Genomic DNA, 22,242 nt, shown 5'->3' with positions numbered 1-22,242 from the left:
TGTTTTTGTATTGCAGAACCTTTTGCTCATAAAATTTACCAAAGTGCTCATTCCTCTTGGCTCGGTCTTGTGGGATAGTGGCCAGAGCTCTGTTTGGCAACTGATATTTGGCAGGGGCCATATTTTCAGTTGAGTAAGAGCTGGAAGACCACCAAGATCGAGTTTGCCCGCTGGCTTGTTCTCAGTGAAGAAAAGGCTGGCAGAATAGCTCTTCAGTGCCCTTTCCCTGCCAGTATGAACCGCAGTGGAGCTATGTACCTCAGTAAGTTCTTACTTCTTCATATTTGCCAGTGTCAGTGCATATGTTGGAGTGAACCGCTGAAATGCATTGCGGGAGCCCTCTGGCAGTATCTGTTGCTGTTTGTGCTGTTAGGAGGCCTCTGCCTTAGTCTGAGGTCTGTAGGAGAACTCAGCTGAGGTGCATTCGGGAGAGGTCTTCTGATTGGCGGTTATGCTAGGGTGGGAGGTCAGGTGAGAAGCTCTCAAGGCTGTCGGTTACCTGTCCGTGGGCTGGAGGGTATCAGAGGCAAGGGCCAGAGGCAGGTAGCATAATCAGGAAAAGTCCAAGGTCAGGTATTGTGCTGTTCCAAGCCCAACGTATAAATGGAGGGGTAATCTGAATTCAAGATCAGGTTCAGTTCCCAGGGTCAGGGTAGCAGCAGTCCAGGAGTCCAGAGAATAACAGAGACCCGAGGTAGTTGCAAGTGAACGAGTTGCTCCCACAAAACGCTGAGCTCATTGCCTGCCTATATAGACCTTATCTTAATGCAGACTAGCTGTTGCACATTAGGCGTTCAGGCATTCCCGGTTTCATCATCGCTAAGTGCTCTATGCAGAGCCTGTAGCCTTGCACTTTTCCTACGGCTTTCTATCATGGGCCTGATCTTCTGGGGTCTCTGCTCTAGTGGTCTCGGTGACCCTCTAGGCGAGGCCACCTGTGGCTGAATCCCAGACACAGCCATTTCTCCTGAGCTGCAAAACGGCAGACCTGGTGAGACTTCCTGGTCTTCACTCCTTTCTCTGTCTTCTGTCTGCTGGGGCTGCTCCTCTGTTCTCACCCTGCCGTCTCCCTCTAGTTCCTGTTCATCTGAGGAAGTGTCGGCAGGCTGACCCACAATAAAAGGTTTTCCCCAAAACTAAGCCCAATCTGTTTATTAAGTATTTTATTGTGTCTCACGGCAGCTTAAAAAAAAAAATTGCAGCAGTACCAAATAGTGTGGGCTTTTCTCCCTCTCTCATAATACTAGAACGGGGGTGATCTGCTGAAGGGGGAGAGATTGAAAACAGATAAAAGGAAGTATTTCTTTACACAAAAAAAGGAAGTATTTCTTCACACAACACATAGTCAAATTGTGGAACTCCCTGCCCCAGGATGTGGTGATGGCTGCCAAATTGGAAGGGTTTAAGAGGGGAGTGGTTCATGGAGGAGTATTTATGGCTATTAGTAAAAATGGATACTAGTCAAGATGCATACCTATTCTCTCCAGGATCAGAGGAGCATGCCAATTATACGAGGTGCTTTGGAACCCAGGCAGGATGGTGCTGCTGCAGTCCTCTTGTTTTGTGGCTTCCTAGAGGCACCTGGTTGGCCACTGTGTGAACAGACTGCTGGACTTGAATGGACCTTGGTCTGATCCAGCATGGCCTTTCTTATGTTCACTGTGGACAACTGGTAACTGTTGAGTGGCCACAATAAGGATGGCAGCTGGAGGCCTGTCTTGGGCCCTCTCTCTGGTGTGGCAGTTGGGGTCTCTGACAGCGGCAGGGCTCTCCATTTGGCACTGAACCTCCTGGGAGTAATCTTCTGCAAGTCCCTCTCTGACTCAGCCTCCTGGGATTGTTTTGAGGTAAAAATGCCACCCGGATATCCCCAGAGGAAGGGTGGGAAGGGAAGGTAATAGATAACTGTCGAAATAAACAAGGCTGTCATATTAGTGGTCAGTGGTCAGACTGACAGCAGCCAAGATGAGAAGCATCTAGCTCAGTGGTTCCCAACCTTTTTTGGACCAGGGACCACTAGAACTTTTTTGTTCGGTGCAGGGACCCCCTCCCGCCCCGCGTGCCCCAAGGGGAGCCCGCTTCCCCACCGCGGGACCCCCAGGCCACATCCGCAGGCGGGCACCCCTGCCTGGCAGGCCTGTGCGTGGGGTGGGGGTACTGAGGCCGGACCGGAGGTCTGCTCCCCAGCCCCGAAAGGGGCCGCTGCAAGCAGGCCACGCGCTGTCCCACCTCGCAGAGTTGTTGGGAGGGAGGGAGGGAGGAGCCCTGACCCGCGCCCCGGGGGAGAGAGGGAGGAGTGGCAGGACCCTCCGGAGCTCGGCGGCCTCCGCATCGGCAGGCTCCCCTGGCTGGGTAGGGGGGGGAGAAGAGGGGGGAAGAAGAGGGGGAAGACCCGCCCGACGCCCGAGTTTGAGCCTTGCGGGCTCCGCCCCAGCGCCGGCGGGGGCGCCCGCAGGCCAAGGCTGGCGCCGGGAGAAGCCTCTGTGCGCCGCGCCTGCTCCTCCCCTCCTCCCCCCCTCCGGGGGCCCCCTCCGCACTCTGCACGCTCCCAGAGACGCACACACCATCCCCCGCCCACCGGACTCACCGCCTGCCGGAAGGAGCCCCTGCCCATGGCGGCGGCAGCAGCGAAGGTCCCTTGGTCCTCCTCCAGGCTGAGGCTGCGGGAGCTGCCAGCGGAAGCACGCGGTGGTGGTGGTGGTGGGCAGCCGGGGAGGAGCCGTGCCTGGGGAACGGGGCGGACTGCACGCCCCGCCCCTGCTGGCCCCGCCCCTGCTGGCCCCGCCCCAGCCCTGCCGGGGCCTTGTTGAAGGGGCGGGGGGGGGCTTCTGGGCCCGAGTTTTGTGAGTAGGCTGAAGATGGATGCGTCTTCTCCTGCCCTCCCCACGCCCCCAGCCAAGTCCTCTGACCGCGCCAGCACACCCGACTCTCAGCTGGGGTTCGGCGGCGCGCCGCAGCGTCTCTGCACCCCGTCTTCTCCCAGCTGTCAGCTTGCCGGTTCCTCGCCCCGTCCCTCGTGTGTGCCGGCAGAGAGGGCTACGCCTGCCGAGTCGGGCACGCGTGCCATAGGTTCGCCAACACGGATTTATAACTTTGTTTTGCGGACCTTAATTTAGTTCTCGCGGACCCCTGGGGGTCCGTGGACCACCGGTTGGGAACCAGTGATCTAGCTGATGCAAGGGGTTTGGAAAGTCCCTGGGAGCTAGCATGAACTAGCACAAACCAGTTGGGGCCAGAAACTGATGCAATGTCTTGCAACAGGTGGAGTGACCTGGCATGTGCTCTCATTGGTCCCTAGTGGTAACAATATGTATAAATGTTCCCAGCTCTGTAACATCAGTGTGGGATGCTATCATGGAGTGCGTGTGTGTATCTATGCACTGTAAATAAATCAATCACTGCTTTTCTAGTAGCGAGTATCTCTGGTGGTTTGTTCTGGATCGTCTGCCCAATCCACAGGCTCCCGCAATAAACTCCTCCTCTTTTTCCTTTACAGGTGGCTGACCTGCCTCCCTCGTTTCTAACGCTGAAGCCAGATTGTTTTATCTAAAGATGGAAACACTGGAGTCAGAACTGACTTGCCCAATTTGCCTGGAGTTATTTGAAGACCCGTTGCTTCTGCCGTGCGCCCACAGCCTGTGCTTCAGCTGTGCCCACCGCATCCTCGCCTCCAGTTGCGCCTCGGGCGAACCCCTTGAACCCATCACTGCCTTTCAGTGCCCCACTTGCCGCTATGTCATCTCCCTCAACCATCGGGGCCTGGAGGGCCTCAAGCGCAATGTGACCTTGCAGAACATCATCGATCGCTTCCAGAAGGCCTCCTTGAGCGGCCCCAACTCCCCCGGTGAGAACTGTCGTGAGCGGTCCTACCGCCAGAGCCCGACCATGTCTACCAGTGACAGGATATCCTGCCAGTTCTGTGAGCAGGACCCTCCGCGTGACGCCGTCAAGACCTGCATTACTTGCGAGGTGTCTTACTGTGACCGCTGCCTGCGGGCCACGCACCCCAACAAGAAGCCGTTCACCAGCCACCGGCTGGTGGCACCTGTGCCGGATGCACACTTTCGTGGTCTCACTTGTCTGGAGCATGAGAACGAGAAAGTGAACATGTACTGTGTGGCTGATGACCAGCTCATTTGTGCCTTATGCAAACTCGTGGGTCGGCATCGAGATCATCAAGTGGCGTCCCTCAGTGACCGGTTTGAGAAGCTCAAGGTAAGGAGGAGGGGTGCGGCCCGGCCTGGTGTTTTGTATCCTCGTGACTTCAGACTGTTCCTCGATGTTCAGAAGTTTGTCCATGTAGAATTTCTGTAGCCTGTCCCTCAGGAACATGTTTCCCATGAGGCTGTGGTGGTGAAGAAAATGAAGGAAAGAGAAGGGCAAGGACTGTAAGAAAAGCAACCTTGCCTAATATGTTTTGCACGTGGAAAGGTGTGAAACCCGGTGTTTTTGCCCTTATATCACATTTGTAAATAAATGTTTGTAGCCAACTCCCCCAAGGGCATGTTGACCTGGGGAAAATGGTGAGTCTGCCCTATTTGGGCAGTAGTTGTTTTACCGAGGTTGCATCTTGCCCGCATCTTGGTCAAATTCCTTTTGGCAGCTTTTACAGTTGATCAGTATGTGAATGCGGTTTTGTGTGCACTGAACACAGCTCTTCTCCCCATTCCCATCATGTTGTTTGGGATGTGTGAATTGCTTCTTGAGCTAAGCAGGAAATTGAGGTCCTAGGTTTTTCTGGCATGAAATGTATCAGGTGTTCTCTGCTGTCATTCCTGTAGGCATAATACTGCTTGTGGCAGTAGAGGCTGTTGAATTGTAGGCAGGCTAAAGGATTGGGTGGAGAGAAGCAACTGGATAGTGAGGTTGGGTGATCTTGGGCCAGTCACACACTCTTAGCCTAAGCTACCTCACAGGGTGGTGAGGAGAACAATGTAAACCACTTTCGGTCCCCATTGGGGAGAGAGGCAAATGAAGTCAATAAAATAAGTCTGGAGGGCTTATGAAGGTTTGAGATGGCATGTGAGGCCCAGGACCGCGAAACTCTGCAAGCCTTCAGGCCCTTCTAGTCAGCATGTCTCATTTGAGCCAGAGATTCCAGCAAAGGGAAGCAGTGAAGATATTGGAAGTTGGAGAATGTGGTCTCCTTTGGGGGAACAGGAGGAGGTCCCTGCGCATTGCTAAGGAAGGTGAGGCACTCAGAGAGGGTGCTGGAGTGAATGGGGAAAAGTGGGGCAATAAGCAGGTATAAACACAAACAAATGGAGGGTCTGTCAGGAATTGCAGGACTTAAGGAGCAATTTGGAAATCCCAACCACCTAACCTCCCCCGAGGATTCTATAAATTGCCACCCCCACCTTTCCTTTGTCCTTGATCCATTGATCTTGAGCAGCATAATTTTAAATCTAATGTTTGAGGGATATAAGGACTGGAATAAATCTTGCCACTGACAATGTAGCCTTGTGATCCCTGTCACTTAATAAAAAAGGCATTATGTCAGACAGAGGCATTAGATTTATATGTTAAAAGGGGAAAGATGTAACATGATCTAAGCTCCTCATAAAAGCGGCATTCCAAAAGGGCATGAGCTAATTAATCAATAGAGCCAAAAGAGCAAGGACAGGTCCTGTCTGGGTATGGTATATTCAAAATTCTGCCCTGCATAACCATAGAGGGGTTAGCATTCAGTCTAGTTAAACAGAAGTCTCTAGAGAAAGACGAGTTGTCAAATAATAAGTATAAGCGGGCAAACCACATGGTGGCTTGGTCAGACCAGTAGATTAAGTGTCAGCTTGTTAGCCCTCATTGATTCCAGAACTGCCTTTAGGCACCTGTTGACGGTTTCCACAGCCTCCCTAAGATCTCCTGGTAGCCAGAGGTAGAGCTGAGCGTCATCTGCATATTGGTGGCAGCTTCCCAAATCTCTGGATGACCTCTCTCTGCGGCTTTACATAGATGTTGAAAAGCATGGGGGACAAGATGGAACCTCGAGGAACCCTGTAGGCCCATGCCAAAGGGCAGAGCAGCAGTCCCTCAGCACCACCCGTCCTTGAGGTAAGACTGGAACTACTGCAGAACTGTGCCTGCCAGTTCCAAAGGGCAAGCCAGAAGGATACCATGATGGATGTATCAAAAACCACTGACAGCAGGGCCGGAGCTACATTTTTTTGTAAGGGGGCAAAAGTACAAATTGATACCCCCCATATATGATATACATATTTTTTCTTTATATAATCTGCTGCTGCCTCCCTCCTCTGCGTGCTGCCCAAGGCAGGTTTCCCACCCACCCCGGCCTGTCCTAGATCCGGCAGTTTCTGGGAAATCCAGGAAAATTAACAGGATTGCCCTCCCCCTTCCATCTCCCAGTGCATATTATCTACCAGGGTGACCAAAGCCATTTCAGTCTCATAAGCAGGCCTGAAACCAGATCAGAATGGATCTAACCATCCACCTCACTCAGGAATCTCTGAAGTTGCCCAGCCACCTTGTTCAATAATGGTACATTTGAGACAGGATGGTAGTTACTCAGCTCTCCTTTCATTGGTATTTGATGTGCTACCATGGGAATAGGGTGTGGTTTAGATGGACCATTGGTCTGATCCAGCAGAGCTCTTAGATCCTTATGGAGGGGTTTAATTTGTGAATCTTTATTGGATTCTGTGAGTTTGAGTGTTGGGTAATCATTCCCTTCCTCCAGTCTGTGCTGCATATTGATCTAAACTGTCCTACGCTTTTTGAGACGGGTGATCAGACATCTCAGCGTACTTTCCGGGCTCCCTCTGGAGTGTTTTGAAGCTTGGCTTTTTATGCCATTATTGAGGCTCTGCTGGATCTGACAGGAATTGGAATGTCTGATTTTTGACCTATATAAAGAAAGGCATTTCTCTCCTACGCACCGCGTAGAAAATCTGTAAAATAATATTCAGTCCAGAAAGTGTTGGCAATATCCCCTTGCTGACTCTCAGATGTTGGCCTTACAGCCAGGGCTCTGAGAAACTCAGGCAGTTCCATGACACTCAGTTTTGGAAATAAGGGAGCACCCGGTGTGGAGACGGGGAGTCTTGCTCTGTAGACTCTTTGGAGTCAAGCTTTCCTGGATATAAGCATTTGTTAAGGAAGCATTCTCCATTAGTATGCTGGAGTGCGGCTGTACAATCAGGCTGCCTGATATTATTTCAGCTACTTGTGAGTGTTTGCAAGTCAGATTTAAGCGGTGCTGTGTAACAACTGGTTGAGCCATTCGCCTGGAGGAAAGCTGATATCTGATTATCAGATGCAGTTTCAAATTCTGAGGCAGCGGCTTCTCTAAACTGGTTTCATTTTTTTTCATGGAATGCTTGGGTAACTTCTGGCTGCGGGTGCCCATAATCCGGACCTTGATTTGTAATATTACTGGATCGCCTGTTCTGGCTTGCTAACCTTTGGTATGGTTTGCACCTGCTTATGGATGCATTATTAGTGCATTTCTAAAAGGGGAGCAGCTGGGTCTCAACCGTCTTCCCTCTAACCTCAAGCCCTGCAAGAACCTAAGGAAAAAGCCCTTGGCACATGGTTGTTGTTGTTTTTTGTTAGTTTAGGTGGTGGTGGTGGACTTCTGACTTCTTTATCCTACAAGTTGTATCCTTGCTCCATTGGGCAAATGCTTGAATGTGGTTCCTCTCATACTGACCTGTGAGAATTACAACCAGTTAATTTAACCATATTAAGGGGTCCAACAATTTGGGTCTAATCTGGGCAGTTGGGCAATCTTGGCAGCTGTAATCTTGGCAGCTGTACTCACCACCAACCTTGCCCCTTATCCTTGTCACTATGAGCCTTGGTAAAGACTAAGAAAACAACGCAATACACTGCTGTTTTCCTGAACTTCTCTCAGCTTAAAGACTGAGAGATTTATCTGTCCTCTGGGTTGGGAGAAGGACACGGGAAATCTCCCAGGCCTTACGCTGACTTTGGAAAGATCCTTCAAGCAGTGACACGTCTATCTGTTTTCTGAACGTCTCCGAGGCTGTGTGAGATTTCTGATATCCTGAGCTTGGCAAATGGTGGGTGGATCTCCCAGACAGTGTCGCCTAGATGTCTCACTGCTTTCAAACCCATTCTGCACAATGTCGGGGAGATTTCCCACCATTCTCCAGGTATGGGGGAAGTGTGGTGAGTCTCAGCAGAATGAAAAATACATTTACCAGTGGCACACTTGGACTGCTGACAATAGTAGGGAGCCAGTGTTGCGTTTGAATCCCTGCTTTGCCACGTAGCTCTGTAGGTGACTTTGACTAGTCACTTCCTTTCAGCCTAGTGTACCTCGTAGGGGTGTTGTGAGGATTATAGTGGGAAGAGTGGGGTAAAAATGTTTTAAGTACTGATCATGGGGTGTTGCAATTGTAATTCTGTATGTTGTAGAATGCATTACAGTCCATAATACCACTAGGGCTGAGTGCTGCCATTGAAAACCAGGTCTTGAGGTGGTGGGAGAGCTTCAGAAACATGATGGATTTGTGTAGAACTGCTGTTGCTATGCTGTCTGCTTTTTGAAAGGCGTTGGGGTAAGTGTCCTGTCTAGTTTATGAAATCTGGGAAATTGAGATATCTTTGCCCAGTGGTGCAATGCTTGGCACCTCGTGCCTCCCTAAGATGCTGTTGACAGGCTGGATTTGGAAAAGGAAGCAACTGATGTGAAATCCTTTCTAGGAGCTGTAAAGTCCTGTCCATCATCCAACGGTAGTGGGGGATTAGTATTTGATTATGTGTATGCGTTTCTGTTTTGCTTTCAGTATCTTTCTAAAATGCATTGACTGTATTAAAGATGCAGTTGCTGAAAACGATAGTGGCCTGTCCAGGAATGTGCTTCTGAAGACGTTTTCTGAGCTGGCTCCTTTTAAGAGAGGCCCAAACCAGCTTACTTACTGGATTGGCCAAGAGAACACGAGAACTGTTTTCCATGTGTGTGTTAAGTGCCATCAAGTTGCTTCTTACTTATGGTGACCCTATAAATCAACGTCCTCCAAAACATCCTATCGTTAACAGCCTTGCTCAGGTCTTGCAAACTGAAGGCCATGGCGTCCTGAGCCAGCGTGGTGTAGCGGGTAAGAGCAGTGGTTTGGAGCGGTTGACTAATCTGGAGAACTGGGTTTGATTCCCCACTCCTCCGCATGAGCGGCAGACGCTAATCTGGTGAACCAGGTTGGTTTCCCCACTCCTACACGTGAAGCCAGCTGGATGACCTTGGGCTAGTCACAGCTCTCTTCGAGCTCTCTCAGCCCCACCTACCTCACAGGGTGTCTGTTGTGGGGAGGGGAAGGGAAGGTGATTGTAAGCCGGTTTGATTCTTCCTTAAGTGGTAGAGAAAGTCAGCAGATAAAAACCAGCTCTTCTTCTTCTTCCTTTATAGAGTCAATCCGAACTGCTTCTGGGTCAGACCAAGAACGTTGTGGCCTTCAATCCCTGGCATCTCCAGTTGAAAGAATGGTGGTAGGTGATGTGAAGGACTTCAGCCTGAGACCTTGGAGAGCTCTTGCTCGTCTGAGATTGAACCTTGGACCTTCTGCATGCCAAGAAGTCACTCTACCCACTCAGCAACAGCCTGAAAGGGGAAGGCTGCTTGTGGCCTTTCAGCAGCATCTGTCTGACTGCTTGCTGAAACAACGTTCTTGGTCTGACCCAGAAGCAGTTTGGATTGACTTTGGTGAACCAATGCTCTGATTCAGTAGAAGGCAATTTAATGTGTTTGTGTGTGTTCAGTTTATTTATTAATTAGATTTTTATCCCACCCCTCCTCCAGCATGGGTCTCAGGGCAGCTAACAACATAATAGTACACTGGATATATCATGGAAATCCTTTTTAGGTACCTTGGCTGGCAACAGCTGGTAGACCTGCCTCTGGGAATGAATGTAATCCTTTTTCTTCTTAAACCAGACAATGGGAGTTCTGTGACTGGAGCTCCCAGAGTTTTAAAAATGTATTTATCCAGGGCCCAGGGCCCTGATTCTGTTCAGGACCACAGCATGAGGGGATTAGAGGTGTGTGTGTGCATGAAGCCTGAAACTGCCTTGGAGGGCCACTGTTTACCTGATTGGGAAATATGGGTGCGGAAGAGTATCCCCCAGTATCTTGTCTGGTTTGGCTCTGAGTGATCTACCATCACCAGTGATGTATGGTAGTGATTTCCATGTATTACTTATGCTGGGTGGGTGGGTGTTGAACACGTGAAGCTACCTTATACTGAATCAGACCCCTGGTCCATCAAAGTCAGCATTGTCTGCTCAGACCAGCAGTGGCTCTCCAGGGTCTCAGGCTGAGGTCTTTCACATCACCTACTTGCCTAATCCCTTTAACTGGAGATGCCGGGGATTGAACCTGGGATCTTCTGCATGCCAAGCAAATGTTCTATCACTGAGCCACAGCCACACAAAGGCAGAGTTCCTTCTTCTTCAAGCCTTGCAAGTAACTGTCAGGCTTCTTTTGAGGAGGCATTTGAGCGTGCATAGAAAAATAGATGTTGCGTAGAAGAGGCCTAGCTTAGCCTTCACCCTGGCATCGTAGTTGTCTGTTTTCAAGGGTTTCCCTTGGTTTGTCTTTTTGTATAGTTCTTTGCATGTGACACCCTCAACTTGTGACCTGAAATTTGTGCAGTCCAGAAGTAGTTTTACAGTCTCATTTGCTTTTTGTGAGAAGTAGGCCGGAGGCCAAGCAGACTTTGAGAAACTCTTGTGTGAGCCAAAGGGCCCCTGAAACCTTCTGCAGGGGACCGAGTGTCTGTGAATAGGCTGTGCTATCTCTGTAAGCAGCTGCATGCTGGTGCTTTTTATAGATCATTTGGAGTGCGGCTGCTTTGAGCTCTGAAGAGTCCTCCCTTTGTTTTAAGGTGTGAGTGTTTGTGTGTGTGGGGGAATTCTGAGCCTTTCACTTGGCACCCCCTGCAAACAGCCTGGGGAAGCCGCAGCATTCCAGCTGCCTTGGCTTGTTCGGTGTAAGAGGAATGTTTGTAACCCTCTTGTGCGGACTGCCAGATGCTGTCTTCAGATGAATCTCAAAAAGCCGTAAAGGTTTTGAAACCCTTTGCAAGGCAGAAGAAGTGCTATTATTTAAATGATGGACACTGGTAGAAATAAACAGAGCACACCTGAGCTGTTTGCAGTGGCGACTATTTCTGGGAAGGAAGGAGAGATAACAACCTCAGCTCGTTCATCCAAATAAATGACAAGCCCTGCAAGCATCCAATTGCAAACCCCTCGCAAGCGGTCATGCTACCTACCACATGAAGAAATTCAGAATTGCTTTTTGTGCTGGGAAGGTCGGAGGGCTCTTTGGGGGTAGAATTAAACAGTGTTGGCCTAATTGCATCTTTGGGGAGGGCACTACTGTGTAGTGCATGCGAGAACACTGCTGTATTGGTGGAGTAAAAAAATCTAATAAAATAATGATAGGAATTCAGGTACTCCTTAAGTAGCTTGAATGGCCACAACTCAGTGGTGAAGCTTGCGTATTGGATTGGAATTCCATATAAAAGTTGAGAAGTTGACTTAGCATCAAAGACCTTGAGAGCTGCTGGGACATACTGGTGGCCTTTGGTGTAAAAAAACCTGTGTAATAGCCGAAATGCCATTTTGAACCGCTGTTATCACAAATTTCCTGTGAGTCATCCAAATGGCTCTGTAGTGAAAATAGATGCCTAGGTATTTAAAGCATTTCACTGGCTCCGATCTCATTTCCTCTTATCCTCCAATAAAAGGGGGTCCGTGCCATAGCAAAAACCATAATTTTAGATTTTTCAAAGTTCACTGTTAATCTATTCTGATCGCGGTAATCTAAGAATCGTTTTAATAACACTCTCAGACCAACCCTTGTAAGGGAAAAGACCATCACGTCATCCGCGTATAAGAGTAACGGCATATGAATCTAGCCCAGTTTGGGGCTATGACAGTCAGAAGCATTCAAGAAAGATGCCAGGTCGTTTATAAACAGGTTGAAAAGATGGGGTGCCAATTAGCATCCTTGCTTTACCCCTTTGTTAATTGGAATTTTTTCTGTTAAGAAGCTTGCGTATTGTGTGCCAGTCTCAGACAGCTCCAGCTAAAGGAGCAGGTAGCAAGAGATCTTTCTCTGCCTGAGTCCCTGGAGATCCCCAGCAAGTCATAATTAGACTAAATGAGAGGAACCAGTGATCTGTCAGTATAAGGCAGCTTCATATATGAGCCCGTGATATTTTGCTCTTTAGAGCTTTATTTGAAGGCTTCTTTTTTCTTGGAAAGAAGGAGCTCTCTGTAATCACTGAGTTGGCCATCTTGAGGCGCCATACATTTTTATATAATCAAAGTTGGCGATTTTTCTCCTCAGGCCATGTTTTAAACACAGCAAAACAGTGGGTATCTTCTTTTTGAGGTGTAAATTTGGGTGAAACTAAAAAGTCTACAGGAAAATCAGTAGGGTTTTTTTTTTTTTGGCTGACATTTGCCTGTGCAGGAAAGTCCTTGTTCTGTGGATTTTCAAAGAATTTCTTTAATGGCTTCTACTTTTGTCCAAATTAAGTCAATACTGCAGTTTCATTTACAGATGGGAAAAATAAAGAGCAGCATATGTGGTAGCATTTTGTGGAAAGAGTTCTTGTCAAGGGAAACGGGATCAGAATTGGATCGACATTCTTCATTCCTACCCCCCACCCTGCTTTTCAAAGGTCTTCAATAATTACAAATTTCAAAGAATTTCTCATTGAATGTCGCCTTAAGTGGTGAAATGCACTGCAATATTCATGTTGGATTTTGTGGTGACAGGTATGTCATTTCAAGCATAAAAAGAACTTGCTCTCTGGATTTTCATATCAAATAGCAGCGGGTATAAGAGTCAGAGGAAAATGCCTGCCTGCCCTCCTTCACATCAAATAAAATTCACATTGCTTCATTTTGTGTGTTAAATTGTCCAACAAATGTGAGCTTTGCATGGGTGGACGAGGAGGAGGAGATGGGATAAGGCTCTGCACAGCCGTTAAGATGTAAGGCACAGGATGTTAAGGCCAAGGAAGAAATCTTTCTGGTTTTAGCAGAATTGACTTCACTAACTGGTTTTACTAGTCTGGGTTCAGCTGCATTCTGTCAGGTGCCTCGTCAGGAAAAATGATGGATTTGCACTCTGTTCTGTGATAGATTGAAAGGATGAAGTTGCACGAGATCAGATACCATAGTGTGCATTCATATGTGCGTTTTGCATGTGCCTCTCTTGTTTGAGGAATTCCAGGAGGTCTGCGGAATAAAGCCAACCTTCCAAATGAGCAACGTTAACTAAAATTTGGTTTGCCTTCAGTGGGCGTATCTCTGCCATGGTCTTAAATTTAGGAAAAGTCTTAGCCATTGGGTAATAGGGACTGCTGCCTCAGGCCCCATGCTTGGGGAGGGTCAACTGGCCACAACCCTGCCCCCTTGAAGGGGGGGTGAGAAGAAGAAGAGCAGGCTCCTGCCACTGCTTGCACCCTGCCCTGCCTGGGGCTCAGAAAGCTGGCTTCCAGTGGCAACGGTGATGTCATGAGTCAGCCTGCTGAGACCTCCTTAGTTGAAGAGGAAATAGAAGGAGTTAGTTCGAGAACAGAGGGATAGCCCCAGGCAGAAGTCAGAACAGAGGAACAGGCACAGCCAGAAGATGGCTCACCATGTCTGCAGCCTTTCAGCTCAAGGACTCTAGCTAGGCCTGACACCTCGCAACAAGCAGTGCCCCCAGGGGGCTCACCAATGCCACTGGAACAGAGGAGGAGATGGGTTTGACAAGAAATGCAACAGACACCGGAGTGCCAGGTTGCAAGCCCAGTGTACAGCCCTTCCTGACTGCAGTGACGAGGTAGAGCAGGGCTGAAGCACGCCACCTGGCTTGGAATGTCAGATCGGCCTAATTGACAACAGCTGTCTCTGCTACACTAGTGAGATCAGGGCCTATTTAAGCCACCCCACCCCACCCTGTGTATCAGCCTTGTATCTCTGTTATACTTCGGACTCCTGGTATCCTGATTTTTTGGACTGACTGACTCACAACTTGGACTGCCCTCTCCAGTGTTGATGCCTTGGGCTCTGACTGAACCGTGCCTTCCAGACTACACTTTGTGCCTCCGGCCCTCGCTTTCTGCTTGCTTCAGGACAGATAGCATCTGCCCACCTTTCATGGGGTGAGGGCCACTCTTTGCTTGGCTGCAGTGGGGATGGCAGCAAGTGATTCTGGGACTCCCATCTGAGTTTTTAACCAAGCCCCCAGGATCACAAAAACTACCCGTTCATTTTCAGTCTTCGGTGCATCCCCACATGTGGGACTGCGCCTGCGCGCAGGCCTGCCGCCGGAAACTTTTATTAGCCTTAGACCTCTAATTGGGGATGCCCCTCCCCTCCAGCATGCGGGACAGCTTCGCGCCGAACCGCCGCGTGCTCCTGGGCGGGGCATCCCCTCCCTCCTCAGTTCCTTCTTTGCTGCTGCCGAGAACGGAGCTTTTCGCCTGACCTCAGAGTTCTTATCAAGAATTGTTTTCGTGAGTTTTCGATCCAGCTGCCACTTAGGTCTGCCTGGCCAGCCCTCCGCTATTTCTACTACAGTAGACTCGCTCCGGAGAGTCAAAACGTGCCCTGTGCCTCGGTCCCCTCGGTCCTGTGCTGAGGGCCGTGATGGCTCCCAAAATGCCCTTCAAATTATGTCCTAAGTGCGCCACGAAGATTCCGCACATGGACCAACATGATCTCTGCTCACTTTGCTTGGCCGAGGGGCATAATGTGTCAACCTGTAAGATATGCCAACAATTTTCCACCCGGGCTCGTAATGCCCGTGCCAACCGCTTAAATGCAGAGCTTTGGAAAAAGGCCCTCATGGCTCCCTCCCCATCAGCCATTTCCCAGAGGTCACGAGATGCCCGATCCATCTGCGCGGCTCCGATATCGTTGACCCCCGTTATATGTTATATGTGTTATATGAATGCTATATGAATGGCCTTCAGGTGGATGTCGTTCTGGAGGGAATTCCCCCTGGAGAGAATTTTTGTAACTTGGATCTTACTAGCAGATCTTTTTTGGTAATCTAATTAGCAGTGCTTGCATTAACTAAGTTCCTGCTTCTCTGTCCTTTTGAGGTGGCAGCAATGGCTAGGTAAGAAACAGCTTAACAATGCAATTTGAATTTTTCCCTTTTTTCCTGCATGGAACCCATCAGCTTAAGGATGGGTTCCCTGTGATTTAGAAATGAGGTATTGTCTTCCGCCCTCTCGAGGAGATTGGCATTCTGATGTGTTAATTCACATTTATAACCATGTCTGACCCCTCAGTCTGGGTAGCATTTAGCAAACATAAAATGAAATTATTACAAATAATCCCTCCAGACTTACTTTACGGCAGAGCAATCCTAAGGGGGGGGGCGTAGTTGGAGGGCGCCCAGGGATGGCGCTGTCCCGCTGCCTCCTGAGCAGCTTGCAGGGCTGAAAATACGAGTAAAAAAGGCAACTTCTTTAAATATCTGTGAGATTCCTCCATAGAGTTTCACAGGGCTATGACTGCCGTTTGCTGGCGCATGATCGTTCCCTGGAAAGTACTCTGGTAACCAGCTACCACCACTCAGGACATCCTGAGCACATCTATATGTGAAGCCCAAAAAAGGTCTTTATAAAAAAGATTATTGTAAAAGGGAGGAAAAAAGGGAAAGTATGGTTGGATTCAAAAAGGAATGAGAAAATGGCAAAACAAAATACAAGGGAAAGCACACAGCAATAACAGCACAGAGATATTCAAATGAAAGGCAATACAATTAAACTAAACTGAACAAGGGAGAGAAGGCAGCATGGTACAGCACGATCTCATCAGATCTCGGAAGCTAAGCAGGGTCAGCCCTGGTTAGTATTTGGATGGGAGACCACCAAGGAATACCAGGGTTGCTGCGCAGAGGAAGGCACTGGCAAACCACCTCTGTTAGTCTCTTGCCATGAAAACCCCATAAGGGGTTGCCATAAGTCGGCTGCGACTTGACGGCACTTTACACACACACAAACTGAACAAACATTTCTTACGCTGTACCAGGTTCCCCAGGCATGTGGAGAGTTCCTTGTGGTAACAAGAGGTTGAAGGGGTTGTTAACTCCTATCCAGCCATGATCTTAAGAAAAAAAGTTGCAAACAGCCAAATCAGCCCAAGCAAAGCCCAGAACGAGAAAGAAAATCCATGTAATCCCTTTTTTTTAGGGCCAATCAAAATGACACAAAAGATTGTGAGAGTTTTCGGGCTCATGAGAACCCTACATCAGGCAGATGTTACAAAATGTGAAAAGTTAAGGAGGGAAAAGTGGCTGAAATAAGTTTACAATGCTTCACAAGGTATGAGGTCTTTTGCCAGCATCCTCTGCAGAATGCCCTGCACACCTGATAAACTGTGGGCAGAGCTGGTATCAGTTTCATCTTTGGCCTTCTGGTAGAAGAACGTGAGACTATTGCAACCTGATACCAGCTTCTGCCAAGTACAAGGCCTTACAAGCATGGCTTGAAACGTCTTTTGTTTAATTACCATCTGCTTCTGCCTGAAATGTTGAAGAGTTCCTATTAGAGTTATGCATATCCTCACTCCCATGGCAAACATTCTGTGGCTGGCTCTGCCTCCCATGGCAAACATTTTGTGGCTGTGTCCACCACCCTGTGTCAGAACTCCAAAGGTGTATGCAGGCTCAAAAAGGTTGAAGACCCCCTGTTCTAGTGCATTTTAATCCTATCCTGCCCTTTCCCCCCACCTCTATTTTATCCTCACAACAGCCCTGTGAAGCAGGTTAGATGGAGAGAAAATGACTGGCCTAAGGTCACACAGAGCGCTAAGAAGAGTTGTTTTTTTTATATCTCACTTTTCTCTACCAAAAAGAGTCTCAAAGCAGATTACATTCACCTCCACCCCCCACAACAGGTAGGTGGGGCTGAGATAGTTCTGAGAGAACTGTGATTAGCCCCAGGTCACCCAGCAGGCTACATGTGGGGAATCTAATCTGGTTCTCCAGATTAGAATCCGCTGCTCATGTGGAGGAGTGGGGAATCCAACCCTGCTCTCCAGACTAGAATCCGCTGCTCTTAACCACTACACCAAATGGCTGACCTCCCAGATCCTAGTCTGACACTCTATTTTATTTTCATTTTATTTTACTGGATTTATATCCTAGCATTTCCCAGCCAAAGTCAGGCTCAGGGCAGCTTCCAACGATCAACAATACAAATACAAGATAAAAATTGAGTAAAAACATACGAAATGTATTGCTCAATGTTAATACCTATTAGAATTTTATAAGCCTGAGTAAGACTAAAAGATGGCACCCCATATTTAATTTCATCCCGCTTATTATATAAAAATCTGTGTTTTCAGCGTGAGTAAAAATACTAATATGTTGCAGTGCTGGTGACAATCAGATGACTAAAGGAGATGGATGGAATAACGGGGAGTCCAGAAAGGGACCACTATACCACATTTGCTCGGTTTGCTTCATGGGTATACAATAATCCGAAGTCTGGTCTGCTTGATTCAAGTTCAGCGCACTAACTTTTACATCGCAGCAGCTCTCAGCCTTTATAGAAAAAAGCACAGCCCGTGACTATGGTGCTCCCCCACCCGGCTCTGTTTTTTGCCTGCTCAGCAGATTTCTTTTCGAGAGTTGAAACAGCCTCGAGGAAGAAAAGCCGGTTACTTTTCTTAAGAGTTGCTAAAAATTAGGACTAAAGATCAAATTAAAAATTAATGTCAGTTATAAGTAAAAGTAATAGCTTGACCTAGGCTTGCAAAAAAAAAAATGCACGGAAATACAGGGGAGGAAAATCTATGCTTGTGGAAGCCGCTGGGTAACTTGAAACTCTTGCTTCTGCATCCGTCTGTTGCAACATCCAGGCCATCTCTGAATGCGACAGGTGGAGCCCCGCTGATGCCTTTAGCAAGCTTCTCTTCTCCTGCTGTTTCTCCTTTCGTCAGGTCTTCCCTTTGTAAGCTTTTAAAGCAGCATTGCATCTCGCCGCTGCCGAGTTCCATGGCGTGTCTGTATGCGCGCAGGATGCCTTTTCAAAGGACCACAATGGGACCCGTGTGCATCTTGCAAAACCGTGACTGAGGCTTGGTCTGAGACGTTTTCAGAGTATGAGGCAGGAAAATCAGACGACAAGACTATGACCAGAGAGATCCACGTTTGAATCCTTGCTGACCGTGAAGTTCATTGTGTGACTTCGGGCCAATCGATCTGTCTCTCTTTCCTACTGTTCAAGGCTATTGTGAGGACGAAGTGGGACGGGGTGGGGTGGGGATGCAGAGCCATATATGCTGCCTTGACTCTCTTGAAAGAAGAGCAAGATACAATGGTTATAATTTATTCCCTTTCATGAATAGCATCAGTCATGAGCCACTGGAAGCTGAATCCGTATGCTTAATGCTCTTGCATAGCTCATATTCATTTCACTGGGTCTTCCACTGGAAACTTTCTTCAGGTGCATAAACCAGCTCATATTTAAAGCTGTTCCAGTTCTGAAGAGCCAGCTCTGTGATTCAAAGAAGCTTGAGAAGGTGCAGAAAAGAGCAACCAAAATGATCAGGGGACTACAGCAACTGCCCTATGAGGAGCTGTTAAAACGCTTAGGGCTGTTTAGCTTGGAAAGAAGGCGGTTAAGGGGAGACATGATAGAGGTCTATTAAATTATGCATGGTATGGAGAGAGTGAACAGGGAGAAGTTTTCTCCCTCTCTCATAATACTAGAATGTGGGGTCATCTGCTGAAGCTGGAGGGTGAGAGAATCACAACAGATAAAAGGAAGTATTTCTTCACACAACGCATAGTTAAATTGTGGAACTCCCTGCCGCAGGAGGTGGTGATGGCTGCCAACTTGGAAGGCTTTAAGAGGGGAGTGGACATGTTCATGGAGGATAGGGCTAGCCATGGCTACTAGTACAAATGTATACCAGTAATGATGCATACCTATTCTCTCCAGGATCAGAGGAGCATGCCTATTATACTAGGTGCTGTGGAACACAGGCAAAATAATGCTGCAGCAGTCATCTTGTTCGTAGAGGCACCTGGTTGGCCACTGGGTGAACTGACTGCTGGACTTGATGGACCTTAGTCTGATCCAGCATGGCCTTTCTTATGTTTTTATGATGGTCTGCATAGCTCTGAGTCGTGGGGAGAGGGGATTCTGACCATTGGCATGAATCATACCAAAGAAGCTCTTTTTTGGGTGGGTGGAACACAGATCAGATGTGAGAGTCTGGTATGGAGCGATGAGACCCTGTATGTCTGAACTGTGGAAGTGGCAAAAACTGAACTGGTGACTCTTTACAAATAGAGCCTTCTGTAAACGTTTGCAGGACTGGTTCACACAAACAAATATATTATTCTCCTCTGAGGCTCCGGCGTCTTGAGCTGTGGGTTATTTCCTTCCATCTTCAGGGTAGGCAGGACTAATATTATTTTTTCTAACTTCCTGTCTACCCTTGGCGGGAAATAGCCTGCAGACCTCAGTTCCGTCCTGCCTCTAGGGGTAGCAGGTCGCAAAGAAGAAAGCTCCGTGCTCCTGCGCTAGTGCTTAGGATTTCTGTCTTACATGTGTGTCCCGTAAGTCTCTTACCTTGTGTCGGTTTACAAATCAGGAGGCAGGGCTGAATACATGCTCTCCCCACTTTCTCTCTGGTGTGGATTTCCCCCTCTGTTTTGTTGGCTTTAAGCAAGATTCTGTTTCCATCGATGCTAACCAGGGTGTCAGCTCTGGGCCCACTTGGCAAATCCCACAAATCACCCTCTAGGCAGGTCTTCCGTAGAAAGATGATTTACTGAGAAATATACAGCGAGATGCAGAAATTGACGTGTAAATAAGCAAGGACACTAATGGGGGGAAACGCTAAGGGTACAGACAATATATAGTAAGAGTGTACATTCTGGAAGATGAACATTCTGGAGGATTCCTGGTTGCTACAGCACCCCCCGATAGGACTTGCCCTTTCCCAGGATAGGGCAGACACAACAACCTTAGACAGTTCGACCTTGAAATATCATTTGCTTATCAAGCCGCTCCGTGCCAGGCCAGAGCCTGACACAGGGTCTCTTTGGACTAGAGTTTGAATCCAAGGTTTCAAAGGCTGGGCAAACTCTAGGTAATAAGGGAGCCTGGTTTGTCTATGGATAATGTCAATAGCAATATGGGGTTGGATCCAGACTGAATTTCCCACTCATACGAGGCATTTCTGTCAACAGATCACCACTTCCCTGCCTTCCCCTGCTCCTATTGGAGCCTGCTGATCTCCCTGAAATGCTGCTTCTGGAAGATTTGGCGGTGGGGGGCGGGGGGCGCTTAGAAACAGCATGACAGTCAAATGGGGATCTGCAGCAGGAAGAGGGAATTGGTGGAAATTACCTCTCTCATTCCATTAGCATAAAATGTAGTCTGGATCCAACCCATAATGCTGAACCATGTTGAAGAGTACAGAGGCAGTGGGTTTGCATGAGGGGGGAGTGCATGCACACCTGAGCATGCATTCTCAGGCTACTATTTTGTCAGGGCGCCAGCGTTACATCTGCACCAGCCAAATTCGAAACACAGATTTAGGAAGCTGTGCAAATCACCAGCTCCACACACCAAGCAAGAGTGAGTGGGGCGGGAGAACATGGACACCAATTATCTTCATTCCGTAGCGTAACACATGAGCGATGCTGAGCTTGATTGTCCCTTCCAGGCACAGCAATGATTTTGTGGTTTATAGTTTTTTCCCCCTTTAGCCGGTGGGTTAATGTGGCATAACGTACGCAGACTCCAACGAACATTTGAAAGCTGGCCTTTGAAGTTTTGACATTAAGCAACAAAAGCTGGAATAGTTGTTGGTGAGGACACCCATCGGCTTTAATTTATTTAACATCGTGAGTCATATTCAAATGAGAATTTTGCTGGCCTAGATAGCTGAAGGGCCAGGGCTAGAAATGAATCTGGGACATGATTTAATGTGTCTGTAGCCTGTGAAAAATAAAGCTGTCTCCAGCTACTGTTTCATTTCTAATTTGATAACGGTTGTTTGCAAGGCCCAGGGTTTGGGAGCAGGAGTCCGGGGTTGTCCCCTGATGAATAGGCCCGTTGCTGCCTTCCATGACAGATACTGAGGGGGGTCTTCCCATGAGGATGGCTGCTCCAAAAATGGTGGATGGGCTGTGGGTATGCTACCATGTGGAGATGCTGGCGCATGTGACCCCAGCCAGACCATAATCTCCACATCTTCCCAAAGACAGGTGCATGGCAGCCTCTGATGATTAAAATCCCCACGTGGAGCATTTACGGACAGTGTGCATGCGTAGGATTGGGCCTTCATCTTCAGCTTGTTCTTTAACCACCCAGCAGTATCACCAAGGGTGATAAAAATTGAATGGACATAAAGTCTAACATCAGAAACCACAGCATTCAGAAACCAGTGGGGGGACATTTTAACTTACCAGGCCATTCAGATGCTGATTTAAGAGTCGCAGTTCTCCTACTGAGGCTCCAGCGTCTTGGATTAGCGGGTTATTTCCTTGCATCATCCGGGTAGGCAGGACTAAGATCTTGAACTTCCTGTCTGCCCGTTGGCGGGAAATAGCCTGCAATATCCCAGTTCCGTCCTGCCTCCTAAGGGTTCGCAGGTCGTAAGCACAGCTCTGTGCTTACCGGGTTGGATTTTTGCCTTCCAGCCGTGTTCTTCGTCAGCTCCTTGTGTACTCTCCCGTCTTTTGTCCTGTGAGTGTTGCTCCTTGTTGTTCTTTGTGTTTTGTCCGTTGTTTTAGTGTGTTTTTTGGCTGGCTCTTTGATCCCCGGGGTTTTTCCCGCGGAGATTCAAAATGGCGGACGCAACGATTGAGAGGGAGGACGACCTCCTCTCAGTGACCGATTATCAACTTGGTCTCGTGCAATCCGTCTCTAAGGAGCCGATTTCTTCCAATGCCCGCGATTGCGGTGCCTTAGGAAGTGAGGGGCAGGAGCCCCCTGGCCCAGCCCCGGAGGAAGCTGCCAAGCCTAAAAGGTCGCGCAAGCCGGCATCGGCAAGAAGGGCCGCTCCGGCTCTTCAAGCGTTTAAAAAACGCAAGCGCGGCCACAAGGTAGCTTCTTCCCCGAGAGCCGGGAAGAAAATCCCCGCCTCCTCGGTCGCAGCTGATCCTGCTCGGGACGCGGATGCCTCAGGATCCTCGTCTGTTCCTCTCACGTCGCCCTGGACGTCGGGAGCGGGTAATGTTCCCTATGCAGGTTGTGCCCCCTTCCATTTGGCGGCGGGCGG

At 48.6% G+C, this 22,242-nt stretch overlaps 1 protein-coding gene across 2 annotated transcripts in view; it reads left to right on the top strand.

Moving 5' to 3' along the window:
• MID2 (midline 2) overlaps positions 1–22,242 on the top strand; it is a 226,391-nt gene that overhangs the window by 39,608 nt on the left and 164,541 nt on the right. For both annotated transcript variants that reach the window (XM_056859198.1, XM_056859197.1), the window contains exon 2: positions 3,497–4,215. In XM_056859198.1, the coding sequence (XP_056715176.1) occupies positions 3,553–4,215 (663 nt within the window). In that variant the 5' untranslated portion in view covers positions 3,497–3,552. The remainder of the gene's footprint in view (positions 1–3,496; positions 4,216–22,242) is intronic.

Source organism: Euleptes europaea, chromosome 13, assembly GCF_029931775.1.
Source record: "Euleptes europaea isolate rEulEur1 chromosome 13, rEulEur1.hap1, whole genome shotgun sequence".
NCBI classification, from domain to species: Eukaryota; Metazoa; Chordata; class Lepidosauria; order Squamata; family Sphaerodactylidae; genus Euleptes; species Euleptes europaea.
Note: the sequence above shows the minus strand (reverse complement) of the source record. Positions and strands in the feature narration are given on the sequence as shown.